The sequence below is a fragment of the Heptranchias perlo genome, chromosome 21 (assembly GCF_035084215.1).
Source record: "Heptranchias perlo isolate sHepPer1 chromosome 21, sHepPer1.hap1, whole genome shotgun sequence".
Lineage (NCBI taxonomy): Eukaryota > Metazoa > Chordata > Chondrichthyes > Hexanchiformes > Hexanchidae > Heptranchias > Heptranchias perlo.
The window spans coordinates 19,113,980-19,131,214 of NC_090345.1; the positions used below are offsets into that span (position 1 = coordinate 19,113,980).

General features: G+C 36.3%; 1 protein-coding gene across 2 annotated transcripts in view; it reads left to right on the forward strand.

The window, feature by feature from the left end:
- The window catches only part of dclre1a (DNA cross-link repair 1A (PSO2 homolog, S. cerevisiae)), a 55,736-nt gene extending 40,827 nt beyond the window's left edge, over positions 1 to 14,909 (forward strand). Inside the window, exons 5-9 of one of the 2 annotated variants that reach the window (XM_068002181.1) lie at positions 2,430 to 2,573; positions 3,698 to 3,843; positions 5,207 to 5,361; positions 13,501 to 13,642; positions 14,215 to 14,909. In XM_068002181.1, coding sequence (XP_067858282.1) covers positions 2,430 to 2,573; positions 3,698 to 3,843; positions 5,207 to 5,361; positions 13,501 to 13,642; positions 14,215 to 14,396 — 769 coding nt within the window. In that variant the 3' untranslated portion in view covers positions 14,397 to 14,909. Of the gene's footprint in view, positions 1 to 2,429; positions 2,574 to 3,697; positions 3,844 to 5,206; positions 5,362 to 13,500; positions 13,643 to 14,214 lie in introns of those variants that run through there. The other variant, XM_068002182.1, reaches the window with a different exon arrangement.
- The last annotated feature ends 2,326 nt before the right edge of the window (positions 14,910 to 17,235 follow it).

The window sequence follows — 17,235 nt, forward strand, 5'->3', positions numbered from 1 at the left end:
ACAGACTTTATTACATTGACATCTGCATTGAGGGTGTTCTGACTCCACCAGAATCTCTCCTGAACAGAGAAGGAAACATTTAGTCTAGGTTAAAGTTAGATTTGTTTCCAGAGGTAAAAGGATAGTCTTCCAATCACTGCTACTCACTGGACATGTTATCCTTTTTATTACACAATCACAAATTGACATTCTGCAAATCTGTAATGCTGAATTATAAAGTAAAAGCCCAAAACCTATGACCATAATCTTAATTTATAGTTCTTAGACACAGTGTTATTGGGCATGAGGAGAGGGGAGGAGAGGGGAGGAAGGATTTGCAGGTGCGAAACCTGGAAGGGAAGTAGGCAGGTCGCGATCTGTGATCACGACATTAATGAAGCCAATCAATGCCTCTTTCGGGTTTCGTTCCTGGCAGAGAGGAGCTACACATCCAAGGGAAGGAGAGGAGAAAGATCATCGGCGTTGGGGTGGGGGGGGAGGTGCAGGTGACATCATTTGTAAGATATGTTTAATTTTTTTACAATGGGAAATGTAATTTTATTTAATTTAGTCTATTTTTCATTGATCCGGCACTTCCTGCCTCCAGGCTTGAATCGGAAGGTGCGCAAAAGTAACGTTAAAATCTTTTTAAATGTTCAATGTGCAAAAACTAAACTACCTTAAGTACCTCAATGAGGTATATTTGCCCCTTTAATTATCGGCCCGCTGAATTTAATTGCCGGTGGGACTTCCGGCTTCCTGATCCGCACATGCACCCAGATGCGTCTGGGTCGTACGCATTTTTCAGCGGGTTGGAGCCAGGATTCCCTCTTGCTCCATAAAAGTGCGATTTTGTTTGCCCCCTTGTCCCGAATGCACCTGGACTTGGCAGTTAAAATCCTGCCCGTTAACTCAACTAATTCAGTTCTCACAGGAGTAATCCAATCCTCTGACCGTTTCTCAATGTTCTTTTATCTTCATTGATCTATACTTACTGCTGATGTTTTCCCCCTCTGGCATAATATTACATTGTCCACCCAAAATCAACATATTAAAACTTATCTCTCTCTCTCTCTCACGCACACTTCAAATAGCACTTAAAATGAAAGGTGAGTACTTGATGAGTCCCAGGTACTTTATACATTACTATTATATAGCTTCCCTCTTCCTTCAAAAGCCTTGGTATCGTCATATATCAGGCATGTGTCAGTGGTAGCACTCTTGCCTCTGAGTCAGTGTTGTAGTTTCAAGCCCCATTGCAGGACTTGAGCACATAATCTAGGCTGACACTTATGTGGAGTACTGCATTTTTAGAAATGCTGTTTTTCAGATGGGATGTTAAACCAAGGCCCCATCTGTCACCTCTGGTGGATATAAAAAAGCCCATGGCACTATTCAAAGAAGAGCAGGGGACTCCTTCAGCTGTCCTGGCCAACATTTATCCTTCAATCAATAACTGGTTATTCATCCTACTGCTGTTCGAGGGACCTTACAGTGTACAAACTGCCTGCTGAAGCAATTTTTGACAAATAAAAAGGATAAAATGTGCAGTGAGCAGCACAGTGATTGGAAGACTATTCTTTTACCTCTGGAAACAAATCAAAACAACAGTGACTACATTTCAAAACTACTTCATTAGCTATAAAGCATCTGGGACATCCTGAGGACATGAAAAGCACTATATAAGTATTCTCCCTTTTTTTTTCTCCTTTCCTTTCAGGTACGTTAGATTCAGGTCTTATCATCTAATGGGAGGGACCTGTCATAGGACAGTGTAATTTAGGAACTTCCTCCTGTAGCCCCATAGGATCCACAAGAATTCCCCATGTTTCCACTGTGTATGAGGCTCTACCTAAAATTCAATTTCCCCCCCTCCCCTGTCATCAGAAAGTTTCTTGCCATCTAGTATTGGAAACTTCTGCAGTCTTTTTTAAAAAAAAAATTGATGGTGGTTCATTTCCAAGCCACTATTTAGTTTTTTTTTCACACTCCAACAAATCATTTCAGCATTGATGTTTCTCCATACTCTTTTTTTTTCTGAGATGTGTCATGGTCAGTTCAAAACTCACTTCACTCAGTGCATACCCATCCCTAGTTTCCCTGAGAAGTTGGTGGGCCTTCTACTTCAACTACTGTAGTCCTTGTGGTGATAGTGCTCCTACAATGATGTGGGGTAAGGAATTCCAAGATTTTGACCCAGTTACAAAAGAACAGATTATGTGTCCAAGTCAACTTGGTGTGTAACTTGAAGGTGATTGTATTCCCATGACTGCTGCTCTCGTTGTTCTTGGTGTTAGAGATCACAGTGCTGGGAAGTGCCGTTGAAGTAAGCTTGGTAGTACAGACTGCAAAAATGTTATACCAACTATAATTTGTTTAATGAGCATAATTTATACTATAGTTTGGATAGAAGGTGCTAGTTTTAATCACTCTAAATATTTATTCTACAGCTGTCCAGGTGCTGTCATGCTGCGGTTCCAGCTTCCAAACGGTAAAGCACTATTGCACACTGGTGATTTTCGAGCTAATACCTCCATGGAGCGCTACTCTCATCTCGTGGGTCAAAAAATTCATACTCTTTATCTGGATACCACGTAAGAGAAGTTTATTGCATGAATCAGAAAAGAATAGTATGTTTGTGTGATAAGATGTTTTAGTTTAAACCAGTGTTGTCCAATAAGTTAGCCACTAGCATTTTGAATAGTAAATTAAAAATGAGTAATAGATTGTGTCATTGGGCATGTCATCTCATACTCGTATTCACACTGCATATGCATGTGTCCTTTAATCATTTTGTGCATTTGTTGGTAAACGAAAAGCAGAATGTGCGAGTGTTATTTGATCATTGTGTGTGCTTTATTTCCTTGGTTACTGCTTATTGGTTATCTGCTAAAATGGTGTATAACACTGGTGAAACCACTGGACTTCAGTACTATGGAAACACCAGCAACATTGTATGGGTAGGGGAGCTGAGGTCAGCTCGACCAATCGGAATAACGCTCCAGGCCAGCAGAAGAAAACAAGTCCAACCAATAATGAGCATCTCCAACAGGGCACATGATGGCAAAGGGCAAGCAGCAGCCAACCACATTCTGGATTGAGAGCGGTGGCAGGTCTGGTGCGTCTCGTTGTGCGAGTCAACATTCTCGGCAATCACTGACGTCAAAGTATTGCTCACAACTGCTGGACAAAAACCTAGAAGCTGCACTAAGAAATGCTGTATCTGGTAAATTCATGCCAGAATTCCAAACTTTGGTGAAAGAGGAGTGCAAAGTTTCACACTGAATTGGGTGGCAAATGCTTGTTAAGTAAATATATACGTGAAGTATGTATTGTGTGCAAAGCGTTTTCTACTAAAATTAGTGCATGTGGCTAAAATGGTGTCTCTGTAGCCACACCTGTGTCTAGTAAGCGATTTCTATTGAACAACACTGGTTCAAACATAGTTCATGAGCTCTTACGATAAAAAAGCAGAACACAATTGCATTTTACTGAAATTAAGTCAGTGTGCCAATTTTGCTCTTTTTCCATTGGCAATTTTTATGTGTACCATGAAGAATTTGTTGATTTAGAACCCTCCTGACACAATTGTCCTGTGCATCCCCAAAAATACCAGTAATGAGAATGCAGAGTACAATGGTGCTTAATTAAAAGATTCACTATATAAAGATATTGGAATACTGCATCCTGAGTGCAGTGCTGTTTGTTTATTTTATAGATACTGCAGTCCAGAATACACCTTTCCTTCTCAGCAAGAAGCCATCCAGTTTGTTGTTAATGTTGCTTTTGAAACTGTAACAATGAATCCTAGAACATTGGTTGTCTGTGGTACTTATTCAATTGGAAAAGAGAAAGTTTTCCTAGGTAAGATTTCTATATGGTGTAAATTACATTCACTGCAATGTAGATGTGTTGGAAACCTCTACTAATGACCATATTTTTTCTGGGCTAAGGAATGAAGGCAGTGAAAGGTTAAAAAAAAATCTCTCTCTCTCTTTCCCCCCCCCCCACCCCCCGCCCCAAAAGTAGAATTGTTACATTGTTTTGAAATGGGATTAATTGTATACAAATAATATAGCATTATTAACCTGTGTTAATAGAGCTGTTTTTATTTTACCTTCTGATTATTAATTTATGATGTATATAATTGCCATCGTATCTAATTGCTTGTCAGCTTTTGTGTCAAAGGGAATAGCTAAAATAATGGGACCATGTCCTGGAAGCACTAAATGGGGACAGCTTTGTCTGAACATTCTTTTGTTCTAATTTTGAAAACAATATATAATCCTTGTACATTGTTGTATTCTTCTGAATGCCTGAAAGGGGATTTCATTTTTAGATACTGATGAATTCTTTACCGTTTACTCACTAACAAGGTAACAGTCAAAGAAAAGCTACCAATTCAAAAGGAAAAAAAGTGAGCCAACAACAAAGATGTAAATGTGGAGGGAAAGATAGAAAACCCTGAATGCATAAAATAAAGTTTTTTTAAAAAAAGTTCTTGATAGAGGAGAGAATTTAGAATGCACCAGAAAAAACATGAATACCAAAATGCTTAGTCTTTGGCCTGTTAAAATCCTGTACAAAACTGCCTATGTGAAGCCAAGAATACACATTCACTTAAGTGTTTTATGGTAAGTTATGCTGTTCACTGTGCTGCTCATTAGGATCTCCTGTTACATTTTTTTTCCTATCTAAGGAGGATGTTTGTCAACCAGTGACTAACTTCCTTGTTGGCAGAAGAGGGGAGATAAACCCCCTGGTGTTAAGATGGCAACAAGATTACATGCCTGGCGATGGGAGATCCGAACCAAGGCAATCTCTTTGTCGCAGACTTGGTAATCTTGATTTCTGAGCCATGATGGTTCACAGTACTCCAGGGTACTGTTGACGTTTTAGGCAGCCATCCTGGCTCATTTAATAGATCCAGAAAGGGTAAATGTGACTAAGATATTAGAATGTGTAGCTTTCCAAAGAGTCAAATTTCTCTAACAGAATCCTTTAAACTCTACCTGTATATGAACCAGTTTGCAAAGTTTTAATATATTAATGTGAAAATGAAATTCATTTAGCTTGGACCTTGTGTACCCTTTTTTTGTGATTAATTTGTAGACACCTAAGCTTATTATCATACCCCTTATTAGATATTTGGAAGATAAATGGAAGGGAAAAATCAAAAATAAATTTTCTAATTGTTTTCTCCAACTGTGCATTACATTTTTTAAAGCTATAGCTGAGGTGCTTGGATGTAAAGTCTGTATAACTCGAAATAAACTAGATATTCTACAGTGTTTGGACTCGGAGCAGATAAACTCTGTTATCACTGTGGACTGGGAAAACTCTCAACTTCATTTATTGCCTATGATGCAAATTACTTTTAAGGTAAGTTATCTTGAACTCTGCTTTTTCTAAGGGATTATAGACTTTGCAAATGAAGCACCAGCTACAATCTGTATAAATTAGTTGAATTAGCATAAAATGTGATTGCTGACTTTAAAGGTGAACGAGAAACTGCAAAAAAAGCACATTCTATATTGCCAGTTGAAACTTTGCATGCTTCACTCTGCATACCTTATACCCTGCAAGAGTATAGACTAACTCAATAACTTCTGAGGAAACCATTTGCTAACAAAGAAATGAAAATGTCATAACATTGCAGGTAAGTGGTGCCGTACGTGTTTTCCTACTCCTACATCACAGGACTTGTGCCGCTGTGCTGGTTTTCCCTCTGCTGAAGATTCTTTGTCTTAAACTTCAGCCACAAGTGATCCGATGTGAGAAAAGCCTACAGTTTCAGGAGTAGGTTGAATTAGTCAATTTGTCCGTCCTGTCTGAGTTTTTATGTATTTTTCAGGTTTCCTAGGATGATGTATCCACAACAGTTAGCACCAGATAATGAACCTCCATATGAACCAATCTAAGTTGTCCCCTTCCAGTCAAGCCTACGATAGAAATGAAAAGCTGTGCATTTTTAAATTATATGGTAACATCAGTAATCAACCCTGTGCTGCCTAGGTGTCAGTATAAGAGATAAAATAATTGACCACTTCTACATAAGGATGCATACTTCTTTGTTACCATTTAGAAACATCAGTAGAAGTTTCTTGAGTTCAATTTCAAGGAGCATAGTTGTCTGTATGACGTACTACCATTTGGCCTCCTCAGCATCCCAAGATTTTCTGCAAGCTTGTCTGCAATGGCAGGTTATCTCAGAATGTAGCATCTTCAAGTATATCTGTCCCTGGGCAATTGGTTCATGAGAATGTTATGAGCTAGCCTTTTCCACTGTTGATAGTGGTAGCAGACTCTTCCCTGACAGAATGGGCACTTATCTGCAAGGGACTAGAATCAGGGCAAGTGGACAATAGGGTAGTCTCCTTGGCACATTTATCGATTGAAACTAAGGGTAACTGTGAAATACTTCCAGACTATAATACAGGTCAAGCTGGTTATGCATCTGGTTGGTCAGCAATGGTAGTCGCTACGTCGACATGATGCAATCCTGTTAGTACACTTGTACTCTCTCAGCCATCTTTTTTAGCTGGGGTAGACAATATAGCAACAAATGTTCTCTGATCATACAGTTCACCATCATGAGTGGAAGATCCACTTGTTAGTAGTTAAGGACATTTTTGGGAGTTATGGTCATCCAGAGATCTGTTTGACCCTGGATGACCATCTGCTTCAGCGTTTCTGCTTGGAGACGGAGGCCAGAAAGCCATCTCCATTCCTGGTCATAAATGTTTCTTCTTGTATTTCCTTTGATCCCACAGGTAGCTCCAAAGATATGAGTGCACAGAGCGAAGTTCCATTGGTAACCCTTCCCCTCCACTAGCCCTGCAAACAATAGTTCTTGAACTTCATTCGCATTGAACAGACAGGATTCCATTATCTTGTAGGAGATCACCTTTCAAGTTAGAAGGGTCAAATGTGTATCTGAACCCAACACATTCCAGTTGACTGCCGTATTATTGAAAGACTGATTTTTAGAACCGTTTCTCCCATTCCTACTGGTGGATACCCTAGTTGGTTCCTGCAGGCCATCCACTAGAGCTTACAGCACATATCCTGGAGTATCTCTAGCATTTGCTTTTTGTGTCAAATCTAATTCTGCCTGGCTTCATGTGGTTATTTGTGTTTCATGATCCATTTGCATTTGGAAGTTATTTGGAAATTGTGCCCAGTTAATGTTCGTTTAGTTTGCAGTTTAGTACATCACAAGCTAATTAACTACTAACTAGTATATGGAACATAACAGATAGTGGAAATGGAGGTTTGATTTCCTAAATTGTGGTAGTGATTGGGCATTCAGGTGTGCTGTAGCCTTAAACATACTCTAATTTAGTTTTAGCCCTTAGACATTAGTGAACTTCCTGATTTGATATACCCAGTTTTACTGTCTAGCTCTTATTTTATAAACAAAAGTTCGTGATGATTAAACATCAATGTAAGATCAGATGAGAATTCAAACTTTTTTAATTGGGTTACATATTCTTGCTTTGATACTGCGTTGGTGACAAACACATTTTCTTGACACATTTCAGTGTTATTAAATAATCACCGAGCTATTTGCAGACATCTAAATTTCCATGACTCTTTTCATTAATTGTCTGAAGTTTTCTGTCTTGTTTAAAGCATTTTTTGTTTTAACAAGGATTAACTGTTCTGACCCTTTTTTTATTTGAATTAGATTGATACGTATAGTATCTTGTGCATTATATTTAAAAGCAATTCTTAACTCATGTTAACCTGCTTCTGGTTTTTATCAATTTTGAATGACTTGCATATCAAGTTTGGGTAGATCATTTATTTTAAATAGAGTGCATGGCCTAAATTAAATAGTGCTCAACCAGCACCTTTTTTAAATCTGGACCTTTTTTTGTCATTTTTATTTCACACACTTTTTTTTCCATTAACAGCCCATATTCTATTACTGGGCAGTAGCTTTAAAATGAAAGCACCTTAGTATCTTTTTAAAAAGATACTAACGTTAAGAATTTTTTTCACACAAAGTATCATGGTAAATAATTCCATGTTCCAAAAAGTGGCTATTGAAGCACAGATTGAAACATTTTTCAGAATGGAATTGGAAAAGTAATTGAAAAGGAAGAATATAGAAGGGTACAGAGAGCGGGCGATGAAATAGGATTAGAGTAGACTGCTTCAGTTGACAAGTTAGCACTGGCAGAGGCACGTTGGGTCAGATAGACTGTATGTTGTTAATTCTATATGATCCATCAGGTTGCAATCCCATTTTGTAAGGTTTTTTCTAATGACATTTTTAAAATGATTTTTTTCTTTCACTTTAAACATCTTTTCTCCAGTAATAGTAAATGAGATATTAAAAGAACAGTATTTTTTAAAAAATGTGTATCTTTTTTAAAAAAAAATTCTCCCCAATCATAGCACATTTGTTCCTACACAAGAACTAAAATAAATGTGATTTAAAATATTTTGTAATTACTTTAGAAATACTTTTATATTTTAAAAAATATCAATGCAGTATCACCAAGATTACTCCATTTATGGCCTTATTTTTCTTCAGAATTTTATGTATAACTTTGGGGAATTCAGCATCACTATTTTCATCAGTACATTATTTAGTAAGTGAAATGGAGCAGGTGACAGATGCAATATTTTGGGGATTGAATTTTGGCAGAACAGGGCAAAATCATTTCCCTTTTGAACCTCTTCCATTGAAGTTCCCCTTTTAAGGGGAGGGGCACCTGTAACCCATTGCGGTTGGATTGAGCACAATTCCACAATCATGACAGTATCAAAAATAAGACCTTTTCATGCTATACATTACTGTTATACCTGTTCCTATAAGAATTTCGTGATATATTTACCCACAAAAATCTATTTGCCACATGTTAATCCAATTCCAAAATTGGTCCACATATCTCTGAAGATGGTCAGTCTCCATTTTAATGGTTACTTGCCTACGTGGTTTCAGGTCAGCAATTTTAATACAACAAACACTCGTTTCTTTCCCACATAATATTAAATTTAATCATATAATTCATAAATACTTTGATCACCAGGAATCTGAGAAGAGACCCTCGTGGAAACCTAATGGTTATTTTTTCCCCAAGCAGAGCATTTTTAACTTATTGCCATTCTCCATCTTCTGTTGTTAAGCCAATTTTCAATCTTTTTATGCAATTTGTCATCTATTCCTAAGTGGATTCCTTTGAGGAAATTTATCATGCTGTTTCTGAATCCATTGACCTCGTCCACCAGCTACTTTATTGCCTCAAAAGATTTCCAGTGGTTTTGAAAAGCATGACCTGGTTCTAAAACCATGCAGACTGATCCCCATGATACATAAGCTCTTTAGATGTCCATTTATAGCATTGCATAGAATACCCTCAAGCATTTCCCCACTATAGATTTTAGATTAACTGGCTTGTAATTACAAGGTTCATACTTCCTCCCTTTTTCAATATTAGAACTACATTTTCTATTTTGATTTTTAGGCTCCTTCTAATCCCTTATTAAACCACTGTGGTATAATACATTTTTTTAAAAACACAGTCTACATTCTTTTATTCTCTATAATAACCTTGAATATCTCCTGTTATAATTTTTCAAGTATTGCTTCCCACTTTTTTTTCTAAAACAGCTTGTCTTGCATTGGTAATTTACAACAGTTACTAATTAACTTACCACCCTTTATCAATACTCTGTTTTATCCATATGGTTTTGAACTGATCCCCAAATGCAATGTCTATTCCTGCTAATTTGGTCATTTTTGTGCACCAAAAAAATTGAATTGGCCAATAATTTGAATTAAGCAACAAACAGTGGGAAATTAGTGCTTAAATTATTGAATTAAGAGTAGATTGTTTATCTTCCTTATCAATTATACAATTTGTCCACCATTGTAACAACAACTTACATTTATATAGCACCTTTTAACATAGAAAAAGTCCCAAGGTGCTTCATTGATGTTTCATATTTTAATAAAAGAAACTGAGCCCATGAAGGAGATATTAGGAGGGGTGAGCAAAAATTTAGTCAAAGAGGTGGGCTTTAAGAAGGGTCCTAAAGGAGGAGAGGGAGGTGGTGGGGTTTACAGAGGGATTCAAACTTTGGGGCTAAGCAGCTGATGGTATAGCCGTCAGTGGTGGGATGAAGGGATGTGGATTTTGTTTCTTGAGAAACACTTTATACTCTCAGTTCCAGCTCTTGGCTATGTGGAAGCCATTCAAAGCTTAGTCTAGACAGTTGTCGTGAGAATTATTTTAATAGTACTGTAAATTAAGTGTTTGCTAAATTCTGCACTAATTGGCATAATTTTCAAAGTACTTTGTTGTAGCGCATATATAAATCAGTACTTAAGAGGTTAAATGGTATAAGCTGGGATTCATTTTTATTTAATTTGGAATGACCTTTAACTCAGGAAAATACTTGAAAGTTATTTGGGCCTCCTCACGTGAGAGATAATCTTAGATTTTACTAGTCTCTGTGGGATATCCTCTATATACTTCCTGAGTTTATGATTTCCTGAGATAGCTGGTAGCAGCTAATTAAGCTGTTTAAACAAGAGGGGATATTTCTCATGTACAGAAAAGATAAATACATTTCAGTATTTTGCATAGTTCTACAATTTAAATCACACCAATGAGATTTTTGCTCTATTCTGATGTAAAAATTATAATTAAGAGCTATTACAGATGGATTTCTTTGGGTAATTTGTGGTTAGGAGCATAGTATGAAAAAGTGTAATTCTTGTATTTATGTACTATTAAGAAAAAATCCTTTTGATAAACTTCATTGTCTATATTTAATCTAGCAGAAGCACAGAATAGCTGTAGTAACTGAAATAAAAGTTGATGGGACACTTTCTTAGAAACACTAGTCTAAAAGATGATTTGATTTCTATTTTTAACATTTTTTCTGGTATCTTCAAATCCTGTTTAAAGTTACAGTAGCCCACAAACTGGTTTGTCATTTGAATGTCCAACATTAACACAGTAACTAAAAGTCATCCTGTCAGTGTTTTTTATGTAAAAAATTCATAATTTGTATTTGTATGAATCTAGACAAGTAAGATCATATGGCATGGAATCTGTATAATTTTAAACGTTTTCCATCTAAGGTACCAAAATATTTGTCATTTAGACTGTTTAATGATTCACTTTATGATCGTATGAAACTCTACCCTTTTACAGGATATTAAGTTAACCTTATCTACACTTTAATTTTTATCTAGTGTGCTGAATATTTTTCCTCAATTTTAATACGGTTGATTTAATAATTAGATTACAAGCAGTAACTATAGACTGTTGTGTAGAATTGCTCTTCGGTAATCTAAGTAATTAAGGTATACATTACAAAGTATTAACGTACCAGTTTTTATGCAGTGCATTCATCAAACCAGTTTGTCCAGTTCACACAAGTAAACTGTTGCAGAATATCAAGTCTTGCATTTAAAAAATAAACAGCTATTTCAGTGAGAAAAGTATGCAACAAATATCTATACTATAAGCCTTCCTTTTTTACATTGTAATTGACAGCTCATCACAGTTGAGAAAGAGAATAATTCCAAATCTTAATTTTTTTTTCTTTACATGGATTTGAATCATTTTGAAAGCAGATTTATTTGGATTATTATAGTTAGTGGTGCACAGCAACATGAGTTTTAAATGGACATTGTTATTACATTTACAGTATACAAATTTATACTTTTTTTGCAATTCATCTAATTTACATGTGCTAATGCAATAAAAGCAGAACTTGTATTTAAAGATGTCCTCTGGATGCCCCAAAGTGCTTCACAGCAATTGAATTACTTTTGAAGTGTTTTGTAGGGAAATGCAGCAGCCAATTTGCAAACAGTGAGATGAATGACCAGTTAATCTGTTTTGATGGTGTTTGTTGAAGGATGAATGTTGGCCAAGACATCATGAGAACTTCCTGTTTCTCTTCAAAAAAAAAGTGCCGTAGAATGTTTTACAGCAGACGGGACTTCAGTTTATCATCCCTTCTGAAAGACAACACCTCTGACAACGCAGCACTCCCTTAGTACTGCACTAAAGGGTCAGCCTAGATTATGTGTGAAATCCTGGAGTGGGGCTTTAACCTACAGCTTGGGTGAGAGTGCCATCACTGAACCAAGCTGAAGTAATGTACTTCTGTTCATTGTAGTAAATAGGTATTATAACTGAACTTGTCATTTCAAAATTAATAATGAAAATGCCAGTTTTCACACAGAATTTATCTTCCCCCCCCCCCCCCACTCCTTAGTCCTGTTACACAAAGCACTGACACTTCCCCTCATGAAAACATGGCTGTGATGGTTCAGGCCGATTCAAGTCCCTTACATAAGGGATTAAAGGTATATCTGTTGCATTGCTTATATAACTATCTCTACCTATCTCACTTTATAGTAATGGAAATCTTGATCAAAGCATTCTTTCCCTCAACATTATTTCTCAGAAGTGTGCTTTTAGGTTTCTAAAGATAAATATTAGGGGAGACGGTGCCAAATTTTCCTGAAATACTTTTGTGACCCCGCAGCAAATTTTATGGCTGAACCTATTCATCAATAAACATTTTTCAAACAAAATTAATAAATAAGAAACCACGCTCCATGTGATTGAATATCAAACATTTTCTGTGGGGAAATTGTAACTGCTAATTTGAAGAAAAGTTTTTATATGCTAATTATAGTATCACTCAACTTGTTAGTTCTTTTTCCACTCAGTTAGTGAAGTGACTGTGAATGGTGCCAAGATATGCTTCAGCTATTTGTCGTTGATCAATTAGTAGAATTCTAGCTGTCTATTCATATACAATAGATACTGCAAGTTACGTTGTAGAGGACTTTGTAAAACTGTTCTGCAAAACTGACAGAGTTGGGGATTCCTTGTTAATTCTTTGTGTTCTAACCCTGGAGTTATGGCCTGGGATGAAGTACTTGAAAGGTGGGCCTGATTACTCTGAAAAGCATGCTTCTTATGAGATGCTACTATAAGTAATGAAACCAAGTGGGGGAAGGCCTTCTGTTGGAGCTAGAGTTCCTAAAAAAAAAACTGTTAAAAAGAGAATTAAGAAACTGCTGCAAAGTAATCATTGGTAGCTAATAAGGATGAAATGCATTGAAGGAGAACAAACTCCAATAATGAAACCATTGAAATTTATCCGGTAACTGGACCTTCAAGTAATGTAAGAGCATGTTTGCAAGGTATGTGAATGCTGGAAATTAGTCATTAAAATGGGTATAAGGAAGGCTAGCTGTATTATGCATACAATGACCTACACAGCTGGTTTTTATAACATTTCCTGTTTCTCCTAATACCACCTTTTCTCATTTAACAAGGTGCTAGGTAGTTTAGGTTGGAGCATTTACAATATCACTGTTCTTGTGTTAGGAGAGTTAGATTTTCCCCTTCTACCAACTCCAAACCACATAGCAATCAATCAAACATTGGTTCATAAGGAAGGGCAAGATCAAATGTCAGTAAAGGTTGGTTGTTCACTTGGTTGTGCATCTAAAATGTTATGCTATTTTAGGGTTTACAAGCACACATGAACAAGTTCCCAGGAAAGTATGACCAAATTGTGGCATTCAAACCAACTGGATGGACATACTCCGGCCAGAGTGGCACCGTTTTTGACACAAAGCCACGAGTCCAAGGAAAGTTCACTATTTATGGTAGGTACTTTTTGTAGGCCACGTGGAATTATTTTTCTCTGTTCTGTTTGAGAACTTCATGTACAGCCAACAAGTTTTAGTGTCAGTGGTATAGTGAAGTTTTGGGTTGTTTGTTTTCAATGCACTTTTACAGTAAACCAGCATACCAAAAGAAGGAAAATGAAACCCTATTCATATTTGAACTAAACATTGCTGAGTTTTTTTATTTTGTACATTCTGGTGTATCTTTTTTCTCCCCACCCCTCTCTCAAAAAAACCTTTTTATTTTAAAAAAAAACTTTGTTTATACTCTTGTTCCTTTTATAATTATTCATGTTAATTTTTGTGGGGCAGGGTTTGAGGGTCTGTTACCAATGTAGCATCAGTTGTCAGGCAACACACCCAAGACTAAAAACATTTGACCAAATTGTTTGCTCATTATTAAACACCAACTAAAAAATATTGAAAACAAGAGAAATAGTGCGAACATTACAAAATATATATGTACCCAGTTGGTGAGAGCTAGGGGTAACAACATCCATCCTGTTAGTAATTTGTGATGTTTCTATTTCTAAAACTGCCATCTGTTGCAGGTGTTCCTTACAGTGAACATAGCAGCTATCTTGAGATGAAGAGATTTGTACAGTGGCTGAAACCAGATAAAATAATTCCTACAGTTAACAATGGAAGCTGGCAGGAAAGGAATATGATGGACAAAATATTTAATGACTGGATGATTGAAGCTGTGCAGAGGAAAGTTACATGTCCTTATTAGAGTGATCTTTTGTATAAATGTGTAGAGAACGTTTGCACATGTAGTCCATTTTGATTATATTTAAATGTCTTTCAGAAAGGTGTTTAAAGTCAAAACTCTGCATCCTCATGTTAACATTTTAGGACTTTTAAAAACAAATGATTGAATATGATGAGATTTGATTAGAATGTAAATGTTGTAAAGTAATTGTCAGAGCAGATATCTATATAGTTATATAATTAAAACTGTACAGATTATATGGGGATAAAATATTACAAAGTGACTGCAATGTGTTGCCTCAAATGTTCTGCAGCGTATCAGTGACTATAGTGATGCAGAAAGATTTTAGGACCATCTTGTTTTGAGAAAAGTAGTTATACACTACTGCATAAATGAATTGTGAAAACATATCAAATGAATTATGGATAGGTTTAAGTGTTTACTTATTAAGTAACATGTGCATGATGGTACAGTGCAAGGTTTTGATTTATTTGTGACAGGAATTTGAGAAATAAAGATGAGAAATCTGACTGATCCTTTGTCTACTCTGTATTTAATACAATTCTGTAGAAATGGAGACCATAGTAAACAATGTTTTTATTAATGGATTTATTGGCAAAGGCAATACATGTAAACTTGCAAATCCTATACATTGATGACTTTTAGAGGTGATTTTTAACATCAGTACTTTACAGAATTATGAGTGTGATATAGTGGAGCATTGTTCTGGAGCTCTAATGTGTCATGTGGCAGTAGAACACTTGTTCTTGCCTACAAGTTTCAGTTGTGGGAAAGCAACGTACTTCCCACTAGGAGAGACAGTCACCACTGACCCCTTTTATACATCTCCCAGCAGTACATAACCTGGGGAAGGAAAAATTCAGGGTGGAAATTTCAACTTCAGGTGGTAAAAACGGGCGATCTCTGATCAGCCACCCGTTAAACATTGACTTCAATAGAAAGGAAAATCAGACAGGGTGTATAACTGCTAACCAATTAAATATCGCCCGTTTTATGCCCTGCTGAAGTTGGAAAGCTGCGTAATGTCTTTGACGACTAATAATTTTGTATGTATTTTCCTGTTTACATTTCTGTATAAAAGTTCTGTCATGGCTGAACGGGGCTTTTTTTTTAGAATTCTGCCTGGAATAGCAAATGTATTGGATTAGGAGTAGGCTATTTGGCCAATTGAGCTTGCTCTGTAATTTTATTAATCGTGACCGCTCCATCTTTTGAATTTCAATTTCCCACCTCTCTCCATTTTCCTTAATACCCTTTTAATTAGTACATTTTTTAATGTCAAAACACAAACTCTCAGTAACTTAAGTTTTTAAAAACTCTATCCTTGTTGAACCACATTGTCTTCTACCTTTATAGCCAGAGCATTATAACTTTAAAATTGCACACAACCTTTGCTTCTCCTATGTACATAGGCAACTATTCACCATTGTGAATAATTCCTAATGTTGCTGCATACCACATAAGCTTGTTTTGTCTGTATAGTCTGCTGTCCACATGTTGGTAAAATGGTAACTTCTAGCAATAACACTAAACAATAATTCTTTTCTAAATTCAATGGCCTTAAAAGTGTAAGGAAGACAGTGGGAGGAAAATATATGGCTCACATGTCAACACTTGACAAAATCCTTAAGTTTATCACAATCCGGAACCATGATTATGTAAATCAGCAGCACTAAGCACACTGGCCAAATGGTCAATATTGAATAAATCAACTCACATTTTGCTGTGTATATATTTATAATATATACAGTGGAGCAAATGGATGGCCATATTCTCCTCCCAGGGTCAAATGATAGCTAGCAACTATAAGCACTGCTGTCCTGGATATCTATTACTCTAAATACAATTCTTTAGTTCAGTTGCCAAATTACAGGAGTGAATCAACATATCTGAACTAACTGATTTCTTGATATATTTTTATACATACAACTATATCCCTAATTTGAAAATTGTGTTCAGTGCTTTAGTGCAGGTAGTAGTTCTACTGTCCAATTATCACCTGTTGGAGAATGGTGACTGCACCAATCTGCATTTACTGATAAATATTTGTCAACATGTGAAACCTTTAACATTGGCTGTAATGAACTAAAACACAATTTTGCATATTCTATTGTGAATCCCCCTTCTGTTAGCATTATTAAACCTAGTTGCTGGTGACAGACATTTATATTTTACCTATGGTTAAAACAAGATTTCCAAAGAGGGGTTTAAACCTTATGAATTATGATGCATCATCAAGCATTTTTTTTCCAAACTTGCTGCTTAATCCAATAGGTGCAATGAACCTATTTACTTTCCTTGTATTACAATAATATTCTTAATTGTCACTTTGAAAAGATTTGTAGTTACAATATTGTAGAGAAAATTATTTAAATACTTGAACTATAAAAGAAAACAATTTTCTACATGATTAATGAGAACAAGACCCAGAAAATAAGAGTGCCACAATCAAGAGGAAATTATAGAACTTGACCGAAAAGGGTTTAAAAGACTGCAGCCAGGAGAATGTTTCCCCCCGCCAACTGTATCCATAATCCTTTCCCTTCCTTTCTTGAAGTGACTAACTCATTGCTGAGGTATGTGTTGTACCAGCAACCAGTGCCCCCTAGTACCTCACACAAGCAGCAATTATTCTTGTTAGACTATCCAACCTTGGTGGAGTCCACATTCAAGCCTGAATCTGTCCCCACCCCAAGTCTGCACTTACTTCAATCCAGTAGGTATCACTGGATAGCAATCAAGAAAAGGAACTTTAGCTGACTTTCTTCTTCCTAGCTCTGGTACACTGAGGTCAATTGGAGCACCTTGGCTAAGATCATCTAGCTCAGCACAGACCATG